This window comes from Centroberyx affinis, unplaced genomic scaffold (genome assembly GCF_046629955.1).
Source record: "Centroberyx affinis isolate AG114_WGS23_722 - 3 ecotype Tasmania unplaced genomic scaffold, CSIRO-AGI_Caff_v1 ptg001047l_1, whole genome shotgun sequence".
NCBI lineage: Eukaryota > Metazoa > Chordata > Actinopteri > Beryciformes > Berycidae > Centroberyx > Centroberyx affinis.
In genome coordinates this window covers 93,404-118,126 of record NW_027279601.1, presented here as the reverse complement: position 1 = coordinate 118,126, position 24,723 = coordinate 93,404, and the positions used below count along the sequence as shown (strand labels likewise).

At 39.7% G+C, this 24,723-nt stretch overlaps 1 protein-coding gene and 1 long non-coding RNA gene across 4 annotated transcripts; one reads left to right on the top strand and one right to left on the bottom strand.

The window, feature by feature from the left end:
* Window positions 1-1,501: 1,501 nt before the first annotated feature.
* Window positions 1,502-19,727, bottom strand: LOC139647103 (uncharacterized). Of its 3 annotated transcripts, XM_071522952.1 has the most exons (16): window positions 19,633-19,712; window positions 14,102-14,125; window positions 13,919-13,952; window positions 13,446-13,641; window positions 9,482-9,634; window positions 9,161-9,332; window positions 8,924-9,024; window positions 8,604-8,757; window positions 7,980-8,027; window positions 4,309-4,350; window positions 4,123-4,156; window positions 3,668-3,869; window positions 3,258-3,410; window positions 2,944-3,115; window positions 2,707-2,807; window positions 1,502-2,524 (listed from the first exon to the last, which is right to left on the bottom strand). In XM_071522952.1, exons 2-16 carry the CDS (start codon window positions 14,121-14,123, stop codon window positions 2,345-2,347), a joined length of 1,764 nt encoding a protein of 587 aa, XP_071379053.1. In that variant the 5' UTR covers window positions 14,124-14,125; window positions 19,633-19,712; the 3' UTR covers window positions 1,502-2,344. The 3 variants fall into 3 exon arrangements, with proteins under 3 accessions (XP_071379053.1, XP_071379055.1, XP_071379054.1); XM_071522954.1 differs by lacking the exon at window positions 14,102-14,125 and having other exon boundaries at window positions 19,633-19,727; XM_071522953.1 differs by lacking the exon at window positions 7,980-8,027.
* Window positions 19,318-24,723, top strand: LOC139647104 (uncharacterized). The gene is made up of 3 exons (XR_011695504.1): window positions 19,318-19,471; window positions 23,382-23,467; window positions 24,570-24,723. It is a non-coding gene; the product is annotated as an uncharacterized lncRNA (long non-coding RNA).

Here is a 24,723-nt window from a genome sequence, read left to right as displayed (position 1 = left end):
GTTCTCAACGTGGGGTCCGGGGACCACCAGGGGTCCTTCAGGGCATCCCAGGGGGCCCCCAGCAAATTGATGAATCGTTAAACTTCATTATTTCATTTACAAGAACAATTATAGAATGTAGAAGAATGATCATAGTCTCACTGTTATGTCTCTACCTACAATAAAGATAGTCATGGAATTCTGGACAAAATCATATCTAACAATAAAAATATTCTCAGATTTGGGTCCAAGAGACAAAATCTCATCAAATGGGGGTCCGTGGCCCTGATATGGACTACATTATGGGTCCTTGATATGAAAAAGGTTGAGAACCACTGCTTTATAGTATGATGTAGTTTTTGTGTTATGAAAACCTGTTGTAACAACTTTGTAGTTTCCATTTGTAACGTAATTCAGTGACTTGTGCTTCATTACTAGATAGAAGTCTTTGCTGTATGAACTCGCCTGCTAACGTAACTAGAGCTGTCAGATAGCTGCCACTAACCAGGGGTTAAAGTGAAAAACAAATTCATAATTGATAACGTCGCAACGCGAAAAAAAGGACACTGACAGCGCACGGACAGACAAGACAGAGCAGCACCGTGCAGCAGCAAGTTATTCAGACCATCTGAATAGCGAGAAATATACACAAATCTATACTGAACAAAAATATAAACGCAACACTTTTGTTTTTCTCCCATTTTTCAGGAGTTGAAATAAAAGATTTAAGACTTTTTCTATGCACACAAAAGGCTTATTTCTCTCAAATTTTGTTCACAAATTTGTTTAAATCCGTGTTAGTGAGCACTTCTCCTTTGCCAAGACAATCCATCCACCTGACAGGTGTGGCATGTCAAGATGCCGATTAAACAGCATGATTATTGTACAGGTGTGCCTTGGGCTGCTCACAATAAAAGGCCACTCTAAAATGTGCCGCCATCTTGCTCTCTCTCTCTCTCTCTCTCTCTCATCTCCCCCCCACCCTCCACACACACACACACACATCCATACGTGCCATATGCTGCTTGTGCCTTATGCTTGTTAGTTTAGATCCATAGTTATAGTTGTGTAATAGTTGTTAATTAACTGAAGTGCTATTGATTACTGATTAATATTGCTAAATAAATAAGAGAAGTTGTCTGTGATTTCTTATGCATATGTGTTGTGGTAACTGCTGGTTGTGAGGGCCTGTGTGAACGAATTCACCCTTCACTGTTCACTCATAAATGTACAGTGGTACTGAAACGTCATCTGGGAGTGAACAGCCATTTTGAGACTGTCTTAAAGGTTCAGTTATTGGTCCCTGATTCCAGGGTGGTGCCCTGTTATTATTGACTCCCGTCAATAATTTTATGAATATTAATAATTCCATCATTATTAATTATTAATTGCTAATAACCAAACCTGCCCCTATCAAAGCCCAACACAAGTTACATGACATAATTCTGCTAGAGGGAATTAATCAAACTAAGAGGGGAAAGAAGTTCAAGTCTATCCCACAACATTCCACAATTATCTTTGTTTATTGTGTGTTTTATACAGCAGTAAACTTCAACACTATGAATCACCACCTGAATCAACACAACATGGCTACCAATCTCCATAAAACATAAGTCATAATTCATGGAGAGAGTGATACAGTCCCACTCTGGGCACATCCAGATGGTGTTGTTTTGATCTGTCCATACCTTGTTCATACTCAATTCAACGAGGTAAATTACAACACGAGATAAAATGATGTGACAAATTTTCAAACTCACCCAAGAACCTAGTGGCATGACATCACATGTTGCATTACTTAACGATATCCACTACATATACACAAATACAACAGATATTAAAAAACACATATGGCCAAAAAGTGAGCCATAAAGAGAGTTTTTTTTCTAGAAATATTGCTGAATCTCCCAGAAGTTTATTTTACTGAAAGCTCTATACATAACAGTATTGTATTATGCAATATCATGTCATGTTGAGTTCAACATTCTGTTCTGTGGGATATTGTAATGAAATATACATATAAAACAAGTATGGTTAAGTTTGGCTTCTTTACTCAACGTAGCATATTCATAGGACATTTTATTACATTATTGGTCAAGTTCTTACATTATTGGGTTTTATTATATTGAAAGTCATTACGTTATCGGTAAAATGTTATTACAATATCAGTCAGGACATTTTATTACATTATCGGTCAAGTTATTACATTATTGGGTTTTATTACATTTTTGATCAAGTTAAGTGGAAATTTTATTACATTTTCAGGAAATGATTACATTATTGGGTGCTACATGTCTTTTTATGCTGCAGTCAAGCAAGATTGACCATATACATATTGCCATGTACGCTCTTCAATGTTTGAAACTCAAATGATCATGGACAAGTGTGGACCGTTGAGGAAGTCTTCTCCAAAGTCAATCATCTGTCTCAGTGCACAGAGTGTCAGTGAATCAATGTCGTCATCTAAGCAGATTTCTGAGCTGTAGTTCTTCACAGGAAAGATGCGGTTCATTGGAATACCCAGCTTTGAACTGAATACCTCCATCTAAGTTGAAAGAATCATTTCAGTTGACAACTTAATGTAAAGTGTTGACCTCATGAGTTTTTTGTTTGCTCAAATACTGAGCTCTTTTGACTGTAAAGATAAATTATATTCTGAGGTTAAATTATCTCTGTTTTATCTATCTATCTACCTATCTATCTATCTAGTCACCTTCAGAGACTCACCTGTTTCTTAAGGAATTTGCTCTTATAGACATTTCTTATACTTTCATTGACCTCAGGATAGGCTTCATCAATTTTGGTGAGAATAGCCACTTGGGGAATCCCTGCAGATACAAAACAGAAACCTACTCAGTCCTTTCAGCATAATGCTTTTCAGACAGTTTGGTAACATTCACAGAACCCAATGTGGCACCGAGACTGGGCACACAAAGCAATAAACACCCTGATGTTTGCTCTTACCCATGTCACTGGCTGCTACTCTGATGTCCCTCATCTTCTTTAGGACTTCATCACTCAATAGAGATATTGCGTTAGCAGGTATGACACACACCAGAACATGAACTTTGTCATCCACAGTGGGGCTACTGTTATAGCCTTGGTCTCCCTCTGACAGTGTAGATATAGGGTTGAACTGGAAAAGAATGCAAACTCCAATTCAATAATGTGACTTGCATGTAAACAAGAGTTTCCATCTGCACGCAAAACAGATCACAGAAATTGATTATTTGCCTTGAATGATGTCAAACACAGTTGAAAGAAGGCAGTCATTTTACCTTGTAACCGTCTCTCACATGCCCCTTCATGGCCAGTCTGATGTCTTCTGGGTGGACTCCTCTGTTAGTCTCTACCTCAAGACCCATGATGTCATTGAAGCTGAAAGGGTAAAAGGTCCTGGGGTTTCCTTTTTTGATTTTGTAGGTTGTGTACTGTAAAACACATATGGAGGAAAGTTTTTATGACAATGTTGCCATCTATTGACTGGTGGACTCACACAGTTTGTAATCTACACAATGATGCTAGTTGCATCACTGCTGATTCAGTGTACTGTAATTATCTTTGGTGGTGTACAATACATGGTAGTCAGTCACAGATGGTTCTTTGTCAAATTTTAAATAACATGAAATACATAAGGAAATGGGAATGGCTGTTGCTTAGTTTATCCACATAATCAAGTTATTCATACTTTTTTGGTAAAACTGCCACCGGCAGAGGTTGAATCCACCAAAGCTACTTCCGTCATTCTGCCTTGCATGACATTGTTGACAGAGTTGATGAAACTGGACTTTCCAGCACCAACTGGGCCATGAAGCAGAATTCTGAGATGTTGAACCTCTTCGTTTTGAGGCTGGTAATCCTTCACGTACTGCAGATCTCTGTCTTTGACACTGTTCAATAAAGAAAAGACTTAGATTAGATTTTAGACTTAAAATATGTTCACTTTAAATTTTACAAATGGTGCATATAGCCTACTGTATTTAATGGTTGGTTCTCAGTTGTCACAGACAACAAGTTAACCAGGATGTTACTGAGACAGTAAAAAAATATTTATACTGTAGCCTTATTAACCTGCAACAAACAGTAAATACAGCCAACAAGGCAAGAAACAAAAAATAACTTAACACCACACACTTTACTCACCCCCATTGCATTTTCCTCCATGGTTCACTAAAAGCTGACAAATTTCACATGTTTAATAAGACATAAACAATGTTTTAAAGACATAATTTCATCAGCATTATTCAGGCATTTATTTTCTATGAATGATAATTCATCAATCAAAGTTGAATTTTGAACAATGTTGAGAATTGCTTTGGCATATCTTACTTGGAGAAGGTGGGGGGGGTTGGGATTGTTCATGTCCCATTGCTAGAAAGTAAGGCAAGACAAGGCAAGTTTACTTATATAGCACAATTCATACACATCAGCAATTCAAAGTGCTTTACAATTTTATATATACTGTATATAACGTGCAGTTCTTTGGCCTAATATTTAAATTAACAGTCTATTTTTTTTGCCTTAAATCAACTGTTACCATATATTTATTATCTTGATAGTAAAGAGAGTGAATATTGCAAACTTGGACTTATAGGCTCATAATGCCCACAATGGGTTGTTCTAACTTCCAATATCAATGGTATAATTGACTCAATATGCTGCAGCAGTGAAATATTTGTGCCTATTTGTTTGTGTATCTGTTTAATCCAAGTTTATGATGCCAAACTAAAATTACGTTTTTAAAAGGACATTTCAAAAGGACATTTCAGTTTCACAATGTAAACAATAGTAAATATTCCACTGTCCTATCAAATCTGAGGATAAACATAATGGAGCTTCAAGTAATAATGCTGAGTGAGATAAATGTTGCCTTTTATAGCTTCCCTCTTTCTCTGCACTTTTACTTTCACTGCGATACACCATGTGACTTAAAAGACATCCAACAGTTTCTTACAGACCATTGTCACTCATCTGACTTTTAGTTCCTTTTGTAAAGCACTTGCAAATGATTCAATTATTAGGTAAAATTAGGCAATGAACCAATTATGATCTGTGGTACAATTTTTGTTAAAAATCATTAATCACAAGTTAGAATTGTTTGACAGCCTCACATTATTTTCTCTCTAAGATCTATGATAGGAACGGTCAACAATGTACCATTGAGTACCAAGAGTCTGCAGGTTTTCATTCCAACCAAACATCAGCTGATTTAGTGATTAGGTCCTCCTCTCTGGTTGACATTGTGCTAATCAGCTGCTGTGGATTTTGGATGGATTGAAAACCTGCAGACTCTCACCCTCCATGGCACATGGTTTCTTTTCTCTGATCTATGAGAAACGGTGCAGACATTTTACTTAACTGTTCTCTGAGATGTGATTCCAGGAAACTGGACTAATAGTGTCCTGCTGTAATGGTTGTTAATGATTATTTGACCTTGTAATGTCGATACACAATATGACTACATTAACGTTATTCCAACATTATTACACTAGTAGTAGAAATGTTGCTTTTGTTTTTGAATAAACTTGACCAGCACACCTGCACACACACACACAGACACACTAATGAAATGGTTAGTTTTAGCTTTAAAATCATATCTTATCTTGTAACAGTGTAATCATGTCCCTCCACTGGTTACTCTCTCTGGTATTTATTTCCTTTCTGTCATGTGATTTATTAGACACGGATCTCTTCTGAGATAGCAGTCTAGTATAGTGAGGAGGGGGTAGGGGGAGAGAAGGGCCTTACTATGGGAGACAGGGTGAATGGTGTTATGGGAGGAGTTCTGGACACATAGGGTATCTTTGTGCCGGGCCTATGGGACCAGCCTAGAAGAGTGAAAGTAGCTGACTGACTGACTGACTACCCATTATTGAAAGTCACGCGTCAAGACCTACACAGTTATCGGGGTATACGTTATATTGCATTGTTTGCACTGTTAAGGCCCATTCACATCTAGAACGATAACTATAAAGATAACTATAACTGTAAAACGATTTAAATAGTTAGTAAATAAGTAAATAGAATGTATGTGTTCACACTACAACTGTAACTATAAAAGCATTGAAAATGACAACTATAACTATATTCTTGGTTTCATCTCAGAGCGATTTTTCTGGCGGTAGAGACAACAATAAAACATTTTCAACCAATCAAACTAAAGGAAGCTAGGTAACTCGCTCAATTTTGCTAGCATGGTGCTAAGAAAATAGCATAGTCTCTTGGCCAACCTGACCACAAATGCGCTATTATGAGACTGTCCTCCCACAAAAAACGACCCCATAGGTTGTTTGTACAAGCAGCTTATTACGACCTATAGTTAGGTTTTAAAGTTAAGCGCCCTCTGGCGGTCGTGTAAATAACGACAATGTGCTACATTGGTCTGCGTCCACGTCACCTGACTGTCAAGTTTCTCTCTCAACATTGAAATAGCGCGGTGGAAAGTCAGGGTGTTGTGGTCAGGCATGGTGGATGGGCGATACGTTTGCCTTCGATGTCGGCGACTGGGGTTCGATTCCCAGCGTTTCCAAAGGACACACAACCATGAGTCACATTATATATTTTTTTTTATTTAACCATGACCAAACCATTTTCCTAACCTTAAACAAGTTGTTTTAGTTGCCTAACCATAACCATAACCCATGTTGTTTTATTTGCCTAAACTTTACCATAACCTTAACCCTAACCTTAACCAAACTTGTTTAATTTGCCCAAATTTAACCAAAGTGATTTTAATTGCCTAAATTTAACCATTAACCAACCTTTGGGACATAATTCAATTTGTGGCAGAGGAACGTTTTCAAATTTTTCGAGGTCGTGTTCATTTCATGTATTTTTGTGAGATCACGTTGGAAATGCCTCTGTGGGTCGTATTAGAGGGTATGAACAAACAACCTATGTGGTCATATAGATTGGAGGACTTGTTGGATATTGTCCTATGTTTTTACAGTTTTTTCTGAATGCTTAAACACTAACAGTGATTCTTGAAGCACTATCTCTGAAACCATTAACACTTGTAGCCAATGTATTTACCATGTGTCAAACTGAATGCACAGCCTATGCTTTACACTCAGTTTGTCATTTTATAACACACTTTTTGCAAAACTGTAAACACAAGTCACTCCTTTACACTCAGTTTGCAATTTACAGTAATACTGTAACACACTTCTAGCAACACTGTAAACTTATGGCCAGACCAACAAAGAAGGCGAGATTTAGCCTAAATTCTTTCTGCTCTTTTTTTTCTAGGACAAATGTTTTTGTTTTCTTCTTGTTGTTTGAGGAGTGTTACTGTAGAACATTTTGACAAAAAAAAAAATGTAAATAACTTTTTCCCCTTATTTGTATTGATAGTGTTTTATGTTTGGAATACACATCCATACTTTACACATTTGGATACCTGTGTGTTTACTACATGTATGACAAAACTTTATTGCAAACTGCGATGCCCTGCACACAGAAAAAGCAAAGTGTTTTTCATTTATACTATCAGTGTGTAGTTGGTGCTTCGTGTGCTTATTCAAATGATGGTTTGTGTGTACTGTATTGACGCAAAAACACAATTTTTTAAAAGAGTTGGAAGAGTTTTGCAAGAATTGTTTGCTTTTGCAAGAGATGTAAAATGTTTTGCTGGTTTGGTGTGAGGTTTTGTGGTGTGTAGAGTTTTGCAAAAATAGCCTATAGTTTCAACGATAGTGCCTAAGCGATCAGAAAAAACTATAATATGACTGGGAGGTAATGACTTGTGTCCCTCCAGTAGCCTGTTGGTGATGTTGCAAGTAATCATGCTCCATTTTTTTCTCTGAATATTCGGCGCCGATATCGTTGTAGCGTGAACGCTTGAGCAACAGCATATCGTCCTAGTTTATAGTCATCTTTATAGTTATCGTTCTAGATGTGAATGGGCCTTGTTACAATACAGTTGAATTGAACTGAATATCAAAATGTTTACACGCACTTCCCAGGTAGGAACCCTTAAAATTGTACAAAGTGCCACTTACATGTGTGGTGGTGGTCTGGGAGAACCCGTCGGATGTGGTCGGATGCCGCTGCACATTGTTGGCAATGAGCCAAAATAGATTGAAAAACATTTGCGGGGTAGATTGAGTGATTTTGTTACTTTTACATCATGGTGAATATTTATTGTCAGAACATAAAAGGTAAAGTATTTATCTTTGTGGAAAATAGAATGTTGTGGAATGTTTTAAAGCCATTTTTCTCACTTCTTACTTTTAGACACATAACAGGTTAAAAAACTCAAAATCAACATATCACAAATTAAACATGTCAAATTTTCACCATGTGTAGGGTTTTTGCAGGCCACCACACTTACAGTAGCCTATCACTACAATGCAGAGGGCAGAACAGAACACGTATTATGCTAGGGTGCGAAAGCCAAGAGGCCCGGCTTGCACTAGGTCTACCTAGTCTTGTTTTTTTTCCGGGAAATATTGCTGAAAGTGAAAGTTTATTTCACTGACAGCTCTATACATACAGCATTTTATTATGCAATTGAGCTGTCTTTTTCATGCTTCAGTCAAGAAAGATTCACCATGTACAGTACATATTGCGATGTACACTCTTAAATGTTTGAAACTCAAATGACCATGGACAGGTTTACATACTGTTGAGGAAGTCTTCTCCAAAGTCAATCATCTGTCTCAGTGCACAGAGTGTCAGTGAATCAATGTCGTCATCTAAGCAGATTTCTGAGCTGTAGTTCTTCACAGGAAAGATGCAGTTCATTGGAATACCCAGCTTTGAACTGAATTCCTCCATCTAAGTTGACAGAATCATTTCAGTTGACAACTTAATGTAAAGTGTTGACCTCATGAGGTTTTTTTTGCTCAAATACTGAGCTCTTTTGACTGTAAAGATAAATTATATTCTAACTGAGGTTAGATTATCTCTGATACAAAATACAAAATCACCGTCAGAGACTCACCCTTGTCTTCAGGAGCTTGCTGCGATAGACATTTCTTATACTTTCATTGACCTCAGGACAGGCTCTATCAATTTTGGTGAGAATAACCACTTGGGGAATCCCTGCAGATACAGAACAGAAACCTACTCAATCCTTTCAGCATAATGTTTTTCAGACAGTTTGGTAACATTCACAGAACCCAATGTGGCACCGAGACTGGGCACACAAAGCAATAAACACCCTGATGTTTGCTCTTACCCATGTCACTGGCTGCTACTCTGATGTCCGTCATCTTCTTTAGGGCTCCGTCACTCAGAAACATTACGTCCTGAGCAGATATGACACACACCAGAACATGAACTTTGTCATCCACAGTGGGGCAACTGTTGTAGCCTTGGTCTCCCTCTGACAGTGTAGATATAGGATTGAACTGGAAAAGAATGCAAAATGCAGTTAAATATTGTCACGTGCATGTAACCAGTTTCTGTTATGTATTTTTCTGTGAACAAAAAAAAGTTGCATGCGAGACAGATCAGAGGACTGAATGTCAAATAGTTGAAAGAAGGCAGTAATTTTTACCTTGTAACCGTCTCTCACATGTCCCTTCATGGCCATTCTGATGTCTTCCACACGGACTCCTCTGTCAGTATCTTTCTCAAGAGCCGTGCTGTGATTGAAGATGAAAGGGTAAAAGGTCCTGGGATTTCCTTTTTGGATTTTGTAGGTTCTGTACTGTAAAACACATATGGAGGAAAGTGCTGTTTTTTATCACAATGTTGCCATCTATTGACTGGTGGACTCACACGGTTTGTAATCTGCAAAATGATACTAGTTGCATCACTGCTATGAGCTGATTCAGTCTACTGTAATTATCTTTGGTGGTGTACGATCCATGGTAGTCAGATATCACAGATGGTTCTTTGCCTAATTTTAAATAACTTGAAATACATAATGAAACAGGGTGGCTGTTGCTTAGTTTATCCAAACAATCAAAAGTTATTTGTTGTGTGTTCAGTGCAATTGTTGCATAGTATGATGCACTGGGGTTGTGCAATGGGTTGCTGTGTGTTCTTTTATTGTTATGTAATAACAATAATAAGAATGATATACTACCATAAAAATGTTGCCTGATATCAGACAGAACTGTCAACTCGTTCCACTTCATTTCCATCTTCAGTCTGACATTGCCTCCACTCTAACTGATTTCCGTGGGGGAGGGGGATTCGATTTTCCCTAACCAATCACTACAGACCAACGTATCCGCCTGAATCTAACAGCATTTTATGTTGACACTGATGCGTAGCCATGACAACACCAGAAAGTATAGAGCATCTTTGACAACACGGAACCAAGTAAAAACAAAGTACGACGACTTTTAATTGATTTAGAACAGCCTGGATAGCAGCGTTTATCTTGTCTATAGCGGTCGCCATTGTTGTTATTACTCCTCCTTGGTTCTGGCGTACAGCTTGACAACAGCTTGACAACAGCTTGACAATGGCGTTAGTCCCGCCCGTGGCGCTGATTGGCTAATCATTAGTCCCCCCCCGGCGCTCATTAGACCGATCATTTTTCAACCGAGAAACTGCTGTTTCATGTCACGATGCCAGACCAGAATCAGTCAACTGGTGGAGTGGGCGGATTCAAAGGTCTGGACCCAGGCAAATAAAAATGATTAGTACAATAGAAAACATCAGGCTATACCATAATAAATCTATAGCACCATAAAGTAGGTAGCTGGTATTCACAAGCTACCTACTCTACTCTTCAGGGTGAGTGAATGTAGACAAGTCATTGGTGTTATCAAGTGGGCACATTCCTTCACCGATGTTTCATTTAATTAGGCTACTTTACAATACACACTACCATCAATATTCCTTCCTATTCAGAACACATTACAGCTGCACCTTACCAATTCACACATTATGGAAGTTACAACCTACACTTGCCCAAGCAGACAGCAGATACCAAGCCAACTCAGCAGTCCACATATCCACATTGTATCTGCTTAGGCTAAGTTAAGTATTCCTGGCCCTGCTGGCTTGACTGGCAGCTTCATCTGCATGCCAAGGCCCGCTCAGCTGTCCCGCCACCCTCATCGTTTATCTAGCTAAGTCACACAATTACACAGAGGTACGGAGCCCCTCTGGGGTCACATGGTAGAAAAAAAACAACTCGATGTGTAAATCCGTGCGAACGGATTGGTAAAGTTTGCGAACGGATTTCTAAACTGTTTGCATGGATTGTGAATCCGAGGGCACGGTTTAGAAATCTGTGCACACAGTTTACAAATCCGTTCGCACAGTGGACACATCGAGTTTTTTTTTTCTACCATGTGACCCCAGAGGGGCTCCGTACAGATGCCCCTTTTGTGCAGGCTTTAAGTATGGCTACTACCAAACAAATATGTAAATATAGATTATTACAAAAGCCTATGCTAATGTACAAAAATGCTACCAGACTAATGCTAGATAGCTTAATAAATTAGCTATAAAATTAAATGTTATAAAAAAAAAAAAGTTTCTTCTAATGGCAAGATTAATGTCCTTTATCATAAAACAAGCAGGTAAAGGGTTCAAAACTGCAAACAGAAATCGGAAAAACAAACAGAAATCGAGTATTCAGTATTACTCAGTATTCAGTGTAACTTAGTATCACTCCTCTCATTCAGTATTACTCAATATTTAGTATTACTCAGGCTTCAGTATTACTCCATTCAGTATTCCACTAATAGTGGAGAAAAGGCACTCAAGCACAAAAGAGATTTATCACAGTCAGATCGTCTTATTCCCCCTCATCACTGTGTAGTATGAACACTTGTTGTGATGTTAATGCATTACTCCCTCATAGCTTTTGAGCACACCCCCATAGCATTAGGCTGACTCCTCCCTGGTCCAGCCCTCCAATTCGCTTATGAGGGTATTTAAGGCAGCTATGGCATCATCTTTCTCTGCCTCTGCCTGTTGGTTGCAATATTGGCTCCCTATTGACTCTGAGGTAGGTGATGCAGTCATGCGGTTGTTTCAGGTTTTTTTAACGTACCCAATGACTCAGTTTTATTTGTTGTTTTATTTGTCTCCTGTCTGCCTGTCCACTCGGCCGTACTGGTGCCTGCTTAGCTGAGATTTGTGACTCAAGATATGTTTTCTAACTGTTTCGATATACTAAGCCATGTGAAGTGGTACTGCAATTGACTAATCTCATCTGCTGTAGTTCCTGTCTGCCTTTGGGTGACATGGATGCTTACCCCTAGAGTCTGCTTAGCCAACGCACCTTTATGTCAAGGTACTGGTTACTTTAGTTGGTGGTAAGTTGGGTATGATACATACCTGAGGTAATTGTTATTATAGTGTTATAGACCTGTTACTAAAGTGTCTCCTGTATTGGTAGGTCTCCATTGGCTGCGGTTCTGCCTTCATAGGCATAATAGTGTTGCCTTGACAGTCATAGTGTTTTGCCTGTCCTGCCTGTTGTAATTAACTGTCTGTGATTGTAGAACTGGCTGATTCCAGTCGGATGGAACCATTTAAAATATTGCATAAAGGCTTTGACAGGCAATTGACTTGATTGATATATTTCTAATGAATAAACTTTGTATATTTGTAAATATCCATGTGCTATATTGCAAATTTTAAGAACCAAATACAGATTACACACAATGCGACCTTCATGGGGGGAAAAACGACACGAAGAAGACCAACTTCTGCTGTTGCGGTCACGTGATTTCCTGTCTGCAGCCAGGTGCACTTGGGTACTCTTGTTCAGACCGCACAAGTTCAGCTGAATAGTCGCTAGGGCTGGGTATCACCACTGATTTCCCGAATCGATTCCGATTCACAAGGTCCCGATTCGATTCGATTTCCGATTCGATTCAATATTGATTCGGTTAGGGATATTTCAGTTACAATATCAATTTTGCTTGGATATGAAAGAGATTCTCAGAGAACTAATGCTGCAAATTGTACAAGGAACCCTCTAACCTGGTGCATTATTAAAAATATTAATGTTTACATTAAGAATTGACCCAAAAGCAGTTACATTAATGTACTTTTTATGTAACATGACCAACACACTACAGCAGTCAACACAATATAGTGCAAGTTGTGCAACTCTACAGACTCTACAGGCATATATTGGGCATATATTAAAAGATCGATCTCGGGATTTTATGAATCGATATCGGATCATTCAAATGAAGATCGATTTGAAACGGAAAATCTGTTTTTTTAAACCCAGCCCTAATAGTCGCCGCCATTTGTGTCACATGGCTTAAATACCCTGCGCTGATTTGCTCAATGGATGTATCGGGTTCCAGTAAAAAACAGCAGTGATGCTTAACGCTTTCTGCTAACAAATATGAACTAGTAATAGTAGTCTAATCTAGAACTACTGTCAAAAGGCGATATCGGTTTTTGCAACAAAAGGGATTTTGGATTCAAAAAGTGTGCCATCTGAAGGATTATTTACAACAGTCGGTTCTTTGTTTTCCAGGAATGACGTTTATCGGTTTTTGCAAATGAACTCTTATTTTATAATATCTTACTTTTTTGTTTAAACTGTCATGAACGCAGTTCTGCACCAAAGCTGCACTCGTCATTCTGCCTTGCATGACATTGTTGACAGAGTTGATGAAACTGCACTTGCCAGAACCAGCTGGCCCATGAAGCAGGATTCTGAGATTGACCCCACTGTTTTGAGGTCGATAAGCCTTCACATACTGCAGGTCTCTCTCTTTGTCACTGTTCAGTAAAGAAAAGACTCACATTAGATTTGACAATTAAAATGTTTACTTTCAACTTTACAAATGGTGCATATTTTATGGTTGGATATTACCAGGACATTATTGACACAGTAAAATAGTATTTACTCTAGCCTTTTTAATCTACAACAAAAAGTAAATAAAGCCAACAAGGCAAGAAACAACATCTTGTGCCGTTTCAGTTTTGTGTAAAGAAACAGAAACACACATTAAGGGCACAGTGGTACCACACACACTTCATGTTTACACTTACTTACCCCCATGGTATTCTCCTCCATGGTTGGTTTAAAGCTGATAAAAAAAAATGTCATATTAAGACATAAGCAATGTTTTTAAGAAGTAACTTTGTCAACATCATGTACTCATTTGTCATTTTCTGTGAATGATAATCATATTTTAATTTTGAACAATGTTCTGCAAAGTATTTTTGCATATCTTACTTGCAGGTGGGGAATCTCCCATTGCTAGACCGTAAGTAAAATAAGAGAATATGTGAACATGTGCAATACTTAAGCCCGATGTTTGAACAGTTCGTTCATTGCCTAAAAACAACCGTGTGCATAACTTTGAGACTGAATACCTTGATAGAAGAGATGCTGCTAACGTTTAGATGATTCTCATAATGGCCACTTGTTGGAACTTGCAATAAAAAATTGACTCAGGCTGCGTTCACACATAGCGTTTTTCCCCCAACCGCTAGTGCCCTTTTCTCATTAAAAGCAATGGGAAGCCGCTCCCCAAAAGTGCTGCAGCCGGGCGTTCTTTTCCGTCAGAACGGAGCGCTTTCAAAAGTCGAGAAATGGTCAACTTTTCAGAAAAGTGTGAGCCGACATGAACTGCTTTTTTCTCAGCGGACCAATTCTCCACTTGCACAATGTAGTGTGACGTATAGCCGTTTTACGAACTGCACGTCTGTTTATTTCCGGTCAACGTGCTGTCAACTCTACAGTAACGTTACCTTCGCCTCCACCTTACAGTTACTTCACTTCAGTTAATTTTGTACATATTGTGAATAGTATTTACTGTTCGTTTTTGTATATAGTGTTTTTTAGCAATTTTGATTATTTTGATAATCACCTCAGTGTCTTAGGCCCTCTTTACACCTTGCATTAACATGCGTTTTGGGTGATCAGATTGCAATCGGATGGTGCTTGACCACATGAAAGTACAGGTGTAAATGCACCCAAGACGCATTGAGGACGGATTGTGATCCGATCGGCCAAACCACCTCCGGATGTGGTCAGGGACGCATTGTGACCACATTGAACACACGTGTAAATGCAATTGTGTTTTCAATCCACATACAACAACTACGTGGGCGGAAATACGTAATCGCGCGCGACTTTAGTCTTCGGCATTCCAGTTGTTGAAGACAGCTTCTTCCCCGGCTTCCAAAAGGCAAATTTATGGTTTCTGCGCCCGGTGTTCACGGTGTTCACGGTGTTCACGGCAGACCGTTCTCTCCACAGAGCCACAGCATTTCATGGTAAATGCAGTAGCAGCACGGTGTTCACGGAGAGCGCAGAATCTCCTCCTATTGTCCATTTTTGCCGGTTGTCAGCTGTCACTTGGCTGTCATTCGATTACACTTACTTCCCTGGTAACCAACTAACATAGCAACCATTAACCAATCATAGCCTCTGAACTGATCGCGGCGTTTGCGGAGGCCTCCGCAGAGTTTCATTTTTTGAGAGGAGCGCGGAGCTCGGTGCGGAGACGCCGGCCACACCGCAGAAACCATAAATTTGCCTAGTCCATACAATAGCGTGGCTTCACGGATGGGTATCATCTTTTTTTTTTTTTTTGGGAACCACGCAAACGAGAGGAGGATGCGACGTTCGTTGTTTGAGCTGGGGCTCGTTCAATCTAAATATGGTGTGTGCACCGTTTTGCTACGGGTTTCCGGGTTGAACGTCATGTTTCCTCGAAACGGTGTGAAACGGTGTGCAACGGGCTTTGAGGTACGTTGTCTCTCGTTTGGTGGGTGTGTCAGAGGTCTTACCCAATCAGCAGCGACGTGTATATAAACCCCGCCGTATTAAAAAGGCAGTGCGCACAATGGATCCAACAAAACTCCTTTACTAATGCGTCTGCTGCAGCTTGTTGTCTGCAACAACTGAACTAATTAGAAGACATGTTTGTATCTTTTGCTGTATGTACCATTGTGGAGTGACACTTTCATAAACTTTTCTACTCCACTCTACTCCTCTAAATATATAATGGTAAATATTACAATATCATATCACAACAACAGTGATCAGCAATAATGATAGGCCTAATACTCATAATAAAATAATTAGCTCATATAGATCCTAACACAGTCTTGAAGGTAAGAAGTGGATTATCCTTCACCTGAAATGTTTGCCTTTTCATCCTGAAATGCAAATGAGGCAAATGCTGGATCACTATAATTAAGAACCACACTTTCCACAAACCCCTTCACTGCTATTCTGGACGGCAAGGGCAGTGACTGTAACATCGAGCGTATTTTGTAGTATTAAACACATATTTAAAGAACGCAAAGAATGGCCTCCTCAGCTGCCGTAGTTGCAACACTTGCGTAGCACAACAGGGTGTTCAACGCACCACCGTTTCCGTTTAAATAAACGTTTTGCTACGCTTTGTCGGGGCTGAACGCAGGGCTGGACAGAGTGATCGGATCTCAATCGGATCTCAATGTGGACACTGGAGACACATATTGATACCTGCCCTATGGCAGCTGAGAAGGCCATTCTTTGCGTTCTTTAAATATGTGTTTAATACTACAAAATACGTTCGATGTTACAGTCACTGCCCTTGCCGTCCAGAATAGCAGAGAACATCCCAATGGAGTGAAGGGGTTTGTGGAAACTGTGCTTCCTAATTATAGTGATCCAACATTTGCCTCATTTGCATTTCAGGATGAAAAGGCAAACATTTCAGGTGAAGGATAATCCACTTCTTACCTTTGAGACTGTTAGGACCTATATGAGCTAATGATTTTATTATGAGTATTAGATCATTAGATCATTATTGCTGATCACTGTTGTTGTGATATGATATTGTAATATTTACCATAATATATTTAGAGGAGTAGAGTGGAGTAGAAAAGTTTATGAAAGTGTCACTCCACTTGTTGCAGACAGCGAGCTCCAGCGGACGCATTAGTAAAGGACTTTTGTCGGATCCATTGTGCGCACTGCCTTTTTAATACGGCGGGGTTTATATACACGTCGCCGCTGATTGGGTAACACCTCTGACACACCCAACCAAACGAGAGACAACGTACCTCAAAGCCCGTTGCACACCGTTTTACACCGTTTCGAGGAAACATGACGTTCAACCCGGAAACCCGTAGCAAAACGGTGCACACCTGGGGTGCATTCCATTTGGTAACGATTTCTCCTCGTCTCCTCGCCTCGCGTCTCTTCCTCGACTCCTCGGTCAAAGGTCACGGAGGAAACGAGGAGAAGATGCGAGGAGGCGAGTGAACCTGGCTTGTCAATTGGAACATCCTCACACCGCCATACTGACGTGTGAAGCGTTGCGTTGAGGCTCCTCCCGCGCAGGATGACAGCTGTCTAAATTATTCTAAGGCTCATGTTTTATCCACATAAAAACGTTTAACAAAGTTCAGATTAATGTTTAATTCATCTAAATTATGCCAGCCTATAGTGAGCCTTGTCTACCTCAAAAAAGGTAGAACAAAAAATCCCTAATGCCTAAAAAGCGTTTGTTTCTGTTTTTATTCAATTTTTTTGTGTTATTCTGTCTGCTGTTTGCTACATTTTAATTTTGTGAAGCATTTTGCAGCACTGATAAGAAGGTGCGATACAAATTGTCCAACTTTTATCCTTTATGCGACTTGGATTAGACAACGATCATGTGGCTGTTTGACACTTACTGGCAATGAACCAAAGTGCTTTCTTTTTATTCCTAAATAAATAAATACAATTCCCAAATAACCATAGATCTAGCTGTAAGAGCAAAATGTGCGATTTAAAACAAGGAAATGCTGTTAATGTTTAGTAAGAATTTATTCTCCAGAAGAGAAATTCCATGGCAACACAAACACAATTCATAAGCATGATGAACACTGAATGAGAGACACATCAAACAAACAGCAAACCAACTGGTGATCCAGAGAAGACACAGAAGTGATTCCAGCAAAAGACAAACACGCCGGCCTTTATGATGAAAATATGTGCTGTCATGGCAACGGTCATTACGCACCGTGACCAAGGTAATGAATATGGTGAGAATGGAAACAGAGGTAGGCTACGCCTAAAAGGCAGAGAAATTTGAATTTTATTTATTTTTTTACATTAAAAAAATAAAATAAAACTGTCTCTAATATAGTTGAAAATCGCTCCGTCTGCTGCTCAGCCCGTGCGTCCTCGGTCACTTCCTGGAGAAACCCCAGCAGCTCCCTCTGCTCTTCACCTCTTGGCTGCCGGGGGACCCGAGGAAGCCGCGGAGGTCAGAGGTCACACATGGGAGCGGGCAGCAGCATCTGATGGCCCCGGTTGCTCATCAGGGGGACTGGGATCGGGGCTGGATGGGGAGCGCACAGCGGCTGACTCCGGCTGCTGGTCCACACATGAGTCTGTTAAAGCGGGAGGGAGCGCCGACGGCCTCCCGCCGGTAGTCTCATGCATGAGGGAGAACCGGGGCCAACTGCAGCCGTTTGCTCCCCATCCTCAGACCCAGAGCCCGGTGCTGCTGACTTGAGGTCCTATTAGAAAGAGACGCGCATGGTAAAAGAGTCGCATGTGTGCATTTATAGGCTATTTCTATATGTCCTAATGAACGGATTTCATTTAGGCTTATTAGACCATGGAATGTCATTCATATTAATGATAAATAACTATAAAATAACTCCATAGCCTATAAAATTCACGTTACTTGCCCCCACTCACCCCACTATGCGCTGGAGGATCAGCTGGCCGTCTCCTCTGTCCCTATAATCACATTCAAGCCTTAAAATGATTTACTGATGCCTATTTGGGAAAAGTTTGACATCCTACAACTACAGCAGATCTGTCAGTATATGAACATTTAAGTATACCCCTTCATTAACAAATGTTAGGCTAACATTTAAAACCTCTGCTATTTCTGTTTGAAAAATATATAACAAGTTGGTGCTACTTACTTACCTTGCGAGGCAGCTGGATTCGCGGAATCATCTGGCAAGTCAGGTTAGCTACTTACACCTGTGGATTTTTTTTCTGCCAATGTCCGCACGTATTCTGATGGTATGGAGGCGGGCTTATATCCGCACGTGCCAATAGTTAATTGACTTCACTCATTATTTCCGCATCGAGGATACACCTGAGTATCCTCCTCCACGCCTTATTGGAGGACGGAGGCGAGGAGACTTGAAGGATCCTTCATGTGTCTTTTAACCAATTGGAACATCCTTAATGATGGCGGCTCATTTTTGGATGCCAGGTCAGCGAGGAGACGAGGTCGCGAGGACGGAGGAGGAGACACAAGACAATGCACCCGAGGAGACATGAAGGATCCTTCATGCGTTTTTTGACCAATTGGAACATCCTTAATGATGGCGGCTCATTTTTGGATGCCGAGTCACCGAGGAGACGAGGCCGCGAGGACGGAGGAGAGGACGCATTTTGGCCAAATGGAATGCACCCCTGAGGTCGCTATGGCTTTTTTTTTTTTTTTTTTTTACACTCGGTGCTTGGAAGAGCAGCCAAAACTGAAAGTGACTGACGTACACCGTCTTGCGAAAGCGAGCAGTAAATCTCCGACCTCATTGCTGGATAAGGGGTTTAAATTGTATGTGTCCAGCTATATCTTCAATTACGAAGGTGAGTAACGTTAACGTAACTTAAACATTAGCTACCACGGACAAATTAGTCTTGATCAAAAATGCTATAAACACTATATACAAAAAAGTTTTTATCTTGATATTTAGTGGAGTCTGGGTGTAAAAATATATATATATATATTAACACAAAATAGCACATACCTCTGCTGTTGCAGTACTGGGCTTCAAGTAATGATGCTGATAAGACAAAGTGAGCCTTTTACACCCTTCCACGTTCTCTGCACTTTTACTTTCACTATGATGAACCATGTGACTTAAAGGAACTCTACCACAGTTTCTTGTAGACCACTATCAGCCAGTGCCCGGTGACACCCATCAAATTGAGTATGACGCACTTCAAAATAATTAAACGAACAGTCTATTTACGAACAGTTTATTTCATGTAATTGAAATATAAAGTCTGAGTTCAGATGGTGGCCCTACAGCAGTGGTCTAAACTTTAAAATAAAAATAAAAAAATCATAAAAAATCACGAATACATGCTACAGCTCTGTAATTTTTTGAGGTTATCGGCCCAAATGAGACAAAACGTTCATACACTGGTACCTATACTACTAAATTATGAACTCCACCACTCTGTTTTTATTGGAAACTGTAAAACGAATTAAATCTAACTAGTCCCACATACTTTGTACAAATTAGATGAAATCACTACAGGCATCATTAGACCTGCCCAAATAAAACTATCGTTGGGTTTTTCATTTAATCAAAAATTGAGCCCACAGCTCATCAAACCGTCTGATTGTAAATGGCACTGTACACAACCACGGTGAATTGATGCTTACTCAATGTCCAATCTTCATGTAAAAAATAGAAAATATTTTCCTGTCTTTTAGACAATTTTAGACAAAAACTGATTTTTTTTTTTTTTTTTTTACAAAATAATAACAATTCTGCCATTATGGAAACCATTGTAGTCAATGGAAAATGGAGCATCTTTAAATGTCAGTTATTTGCTCGTGGAGCATTTCATACATGTACAAATAAATACAGATAAATGATCTTGTCTAGATAAAGTACACAAATTCTCAAAATTGTATCTTCTATATTTGACACTGGTTTGAAATCTGCCTTTGTATGGATGGACAGATCTTATCTTGCACCCTGCTGGCTGCCTCAGTCACAGTGTGATGCCTCCTCTCTTCAAACCACCAACAGATAGTTCAATAAGTTCATGACTTGCCCTTGTATTGGTGTCAAGGGTTGTGAGTTCAAGTCCTGGGTGATGCTGAGTAAATGTGCTTTGTTTGCTGTAATTTTCTTTTTCCTGTTACACAACGTCTGCCCTCCATGACTGCTTAAGATAAGATAAAATAAGATAATCCTTTATTAATCCCACAACGGGGAAATTTATGGTGTCACAGCAGCAAAGGGGATAGTGCAAAAGCAAGTAAAAGAAGGCATCAGTAAAAGCAACATATAATAAATAAATATATTATACAGCAATATTGTGATACAGTTATCACAATATTGCACATAAGGAAACATTGATACATTGCTTGCAGTCCTAGTTTACTTTTCTCTGAGATGTGATTTTCAGGAAACTGGTAACACAGCTCCAACCTGCCACTGGAGGGCAGCAAAGGATTAATCAGTGTTTGGAAGTATTCTGTGTTCTGCTGATTTCAATGTGATTATTGTTTGGTTGAGTATCTCCACCTGTGTCTTGTTAAGTAGAATATTTAAGTGACCGCAGTTCTCTGCTTAGAGTTTTGACCCTAGTGTTTACATGCCCATTAGTATAGCCTTGATTCTTCAGTCAATCAACTCTTCATTTCATATTCTGGTTTCCTGAATTTGTTTGCCTCTGCTCTTAAGGCCAATATTAGAGGAAATAAGGTAGATTCATGTTTAAACTACAGTCAGAGGATAAGTTACACAACTCATGTAGAACTACTGAAGTCCAGTCTTTAAGCTGAAAACATCTTATGTGTCCAGAGGGGTATTTCAGAAAGCAGGATTGGCAAATTATCCAAATCTGTTAACTCAGAATTCAAGAAATCTGGGATTTTCTGCTCCAAAAACCGAGATCAGAGTAAGTTTAGATCAGTTACTATGGCAACTTATGTTCTCAAGATAACCAGCACTTGGACTCACAGAGAACATTGGCTCCTGAGTCAGCTGTCAGTTGAAACGGCGATATCTGTTGCTAGGCCTCTTGCTGCTAATGGGGTTTGTCAAAATATCTTAAAAATAATCTGTGAAAAAGTTATGGCGACCAATCAATGTATTTATATCCACAGCCCGAAATGCAGCAGCACCACACCATTTTCACTCAGTGGATAGTGTTCTCCCAAACTCTACCCGGCTCCATGTGCAATTGTTTACAATCTGACCTGACTGTTGCAAATCTAGATTACTCCGCCAGTAACGCATTTTCACCCCACAGCAGTCTGTGCTGCAGCAGAGAAAAATAGTTCAGTGATTTCCTGATTAGTGAAAGTGTGCATAATGGCAGAATTGTCCTGTTTACTCTCAGCCACCTAGCCTATAAATGGCTTTTTATGCCTCCACGCCGGCGACAACCGTGGCCGGAGGCATTATGTTTTCAGGTTGTCCGTCCATCCGTCCCATTCTCGTGAGCACGATATCTCAGGAACGCCTTGAGGGAATTTCTTCAGATTTGGCACAAACGTCCACTTGGACTCAAGGATGAACTGATCAGATATTGTTGGTCAAAGGTCAAGGTCACTGTGGCCTCACGTCCCGTCCCATTCTCATGAACGCGGTATCTCAGGAACGCCTGGAGGGAATTTCATTACATCTGGCACAAACGTCCACTTGGACTCAAGGATGAACTGATTAGAATTTGGTGGTTTTTGACGTTTTTGGGTCAAAAAAAAAAAAAAAGAGGTTTTTGGCCATAACTCAAGAATTCATACGCTAATTATGACAAAGGTCAACTTCACTGTGACATCATAATGTTTTGCTTACCACTGTAGCTGAGAAAACGATCTTGGGTCATTCAACAAAAACGGTGGAAGTGCTGTCACTTACTTTTGCAGACACCAAAATCCGTTAAGTTGACCTAATAATCACATTAATTATATATGTTCAATAAATAAAGACTGTCCTTGCAATGATAAAACAAAGTTTATCGGCGGAGGGTTAGGGTTACAACCGTGAGGCGGTTATTTCTAGTTTGGGGATATTTTGACAAACCCCATTTGGACTCATTGTTAGCGCCCTCCCTGTCCTTTGCCGCTGCCGAAACACTTATCCATGCCCTCATAACTTCCAGACTCGACTACTGCAATAGCATCCTCTACGGCTCATCCAACAAAAACCCCAATAAACTTCAATACGTCCAGAACTCTGCTGCCCGCCTGCTTACCTCCACCCGCCGCCGAGATCACATCACCCCTGTCCTTCACAACCTCCACTGGCTCCCGGTCAAATACAGGGTTGACTTTAAAATACTACTCATCACCTACAAAGCCATAAACAACCTGGCCCCTCCCTATCTCTCCGACCTCCTCCCCCGACACACCCCTACCCGATGCCTCAGGTCTGCTGCCACTACCACTCTAAAGACCACCAGGACCAAGCTCCGGACCTGGGGTGACAGGGCCTTTTCAGTTGCTGCACCCTCCCTCTGGAACGCCCTGCCCAACCACATCCGTCAGGCTAACACCCTACCATCCCTCAAAACCCACCTCTTCAAGCTCGCTTTCACCTGCGAACCTCCTTCCCTCTCTGTCCTGTCCGTCCACCTCATGATTCCTCTAGTTTTAACCACCTACTTTTATTCTTGTCTTTTACTACTTTTTTTATTTTTTTATTTTTATTATTATAAATGCACCTATTAAATGATTTTACCCTGTATGTGAAGCGTCTTTGAGTACCTAGAAAAGCACTATACAAGACTAATGTATTATTATTATTATTAGCAGCAAGAGGCCTCGCAACAGAGCTCGCCGTTTCAACCGACAGCTGACTCAGGACTCAAGATTCTCTGCGGATCCAAGTGTTACAGGTATGTTGTAAGAGATATATGTCCAAAATCGCTGAACACATCCTTTAAACCAGTTAGTTCATGGATGCAATTCGTAATATTTTCTATGAATGTATGACAGTCAGTAGAAATGTTGAGAGGATGACCAACATAATGTTCTTTAGCCAACCTGTCATGGCAGCCGCCTGGCAGCTCTTTCTCTCTGTCTCTCTCTCTGGTGGGTGTGTAGGTCAGAGCTGCATTCTGCAGGTGGGGAGTGTAGCAGCCAATAATGTAATAACTACCGTTAATGTAATAACTGCCAATAACATAATAATTTTTCCGTTCTTAATGTAATAAAAGTCGATAATGTAATAACTTACCAATAATGTAATACAATTTCTGAACTAATAACATAATAACTTTTTGCGCATAATGTAATAAGTTATTACATTATCGGTAAGTTATTACATTATCGGTAAGTTATTACGTAATAATTTTTACGTTCTTAATGTAATAAAAGTCGATAATGTAATAACTTACCGATAATGTAATAACTTACCGATAATGTAATAACTTATTACATTATGCGCAAAAAGTTATTATGTTATTGGTTCAGAAATTGTATTACATTATTGGTAAGTTATTACATTATCGACTTTTATTACATTAAGAACGTAAAAATTATTACGTTATTGGCAGTTATTACATTAACGGTAGTTATTACATTATTGGCTGCTACAGGGAGGCAGCTGTACGTGCTTCTCCAATCAAGTAGCCTACTTATTCCCTGCTGTGCCTGCAGTCTTCGTCAGATCGTAGATTCTAGCGTGCTGTTCTCCAGCCGCTAGACTGTTGATTAGTAGACCGAATTTATAAATGTCTAATCTCAAGTCTAAGTTCAAGTCAAGTGTTGTTCAAGGTTTTTGGGTTCCTTGTTTCTGTGGCACAACCCATGGCAGCAACACCCAGTACGCTTAGCTCATGCTTACACCCTTTTTTTTTTTTTTTTTTTTGACTTGAATGAATTTATTATTATCATTTTCATCTCATATATTTATCATTTAACTTTCCAAATAAAATGATTCTTCCCCTATTGCAAATGCAGGCTAATGTTGTTGTCCTTCCATAACTTTTCCTACAGTATTTGGACATCAAATGCCCCGCTGTTGATGGAAATGTGAGGAAAAAAAAATTGGACTTGGAAAGTTCCACTCCTGTCTGTTTTTTTCTGTTTTTTCTCTCTCACACTTTTTTTTGTTATTATTTATTCATCATTTTTGTTGATTTACTGATTT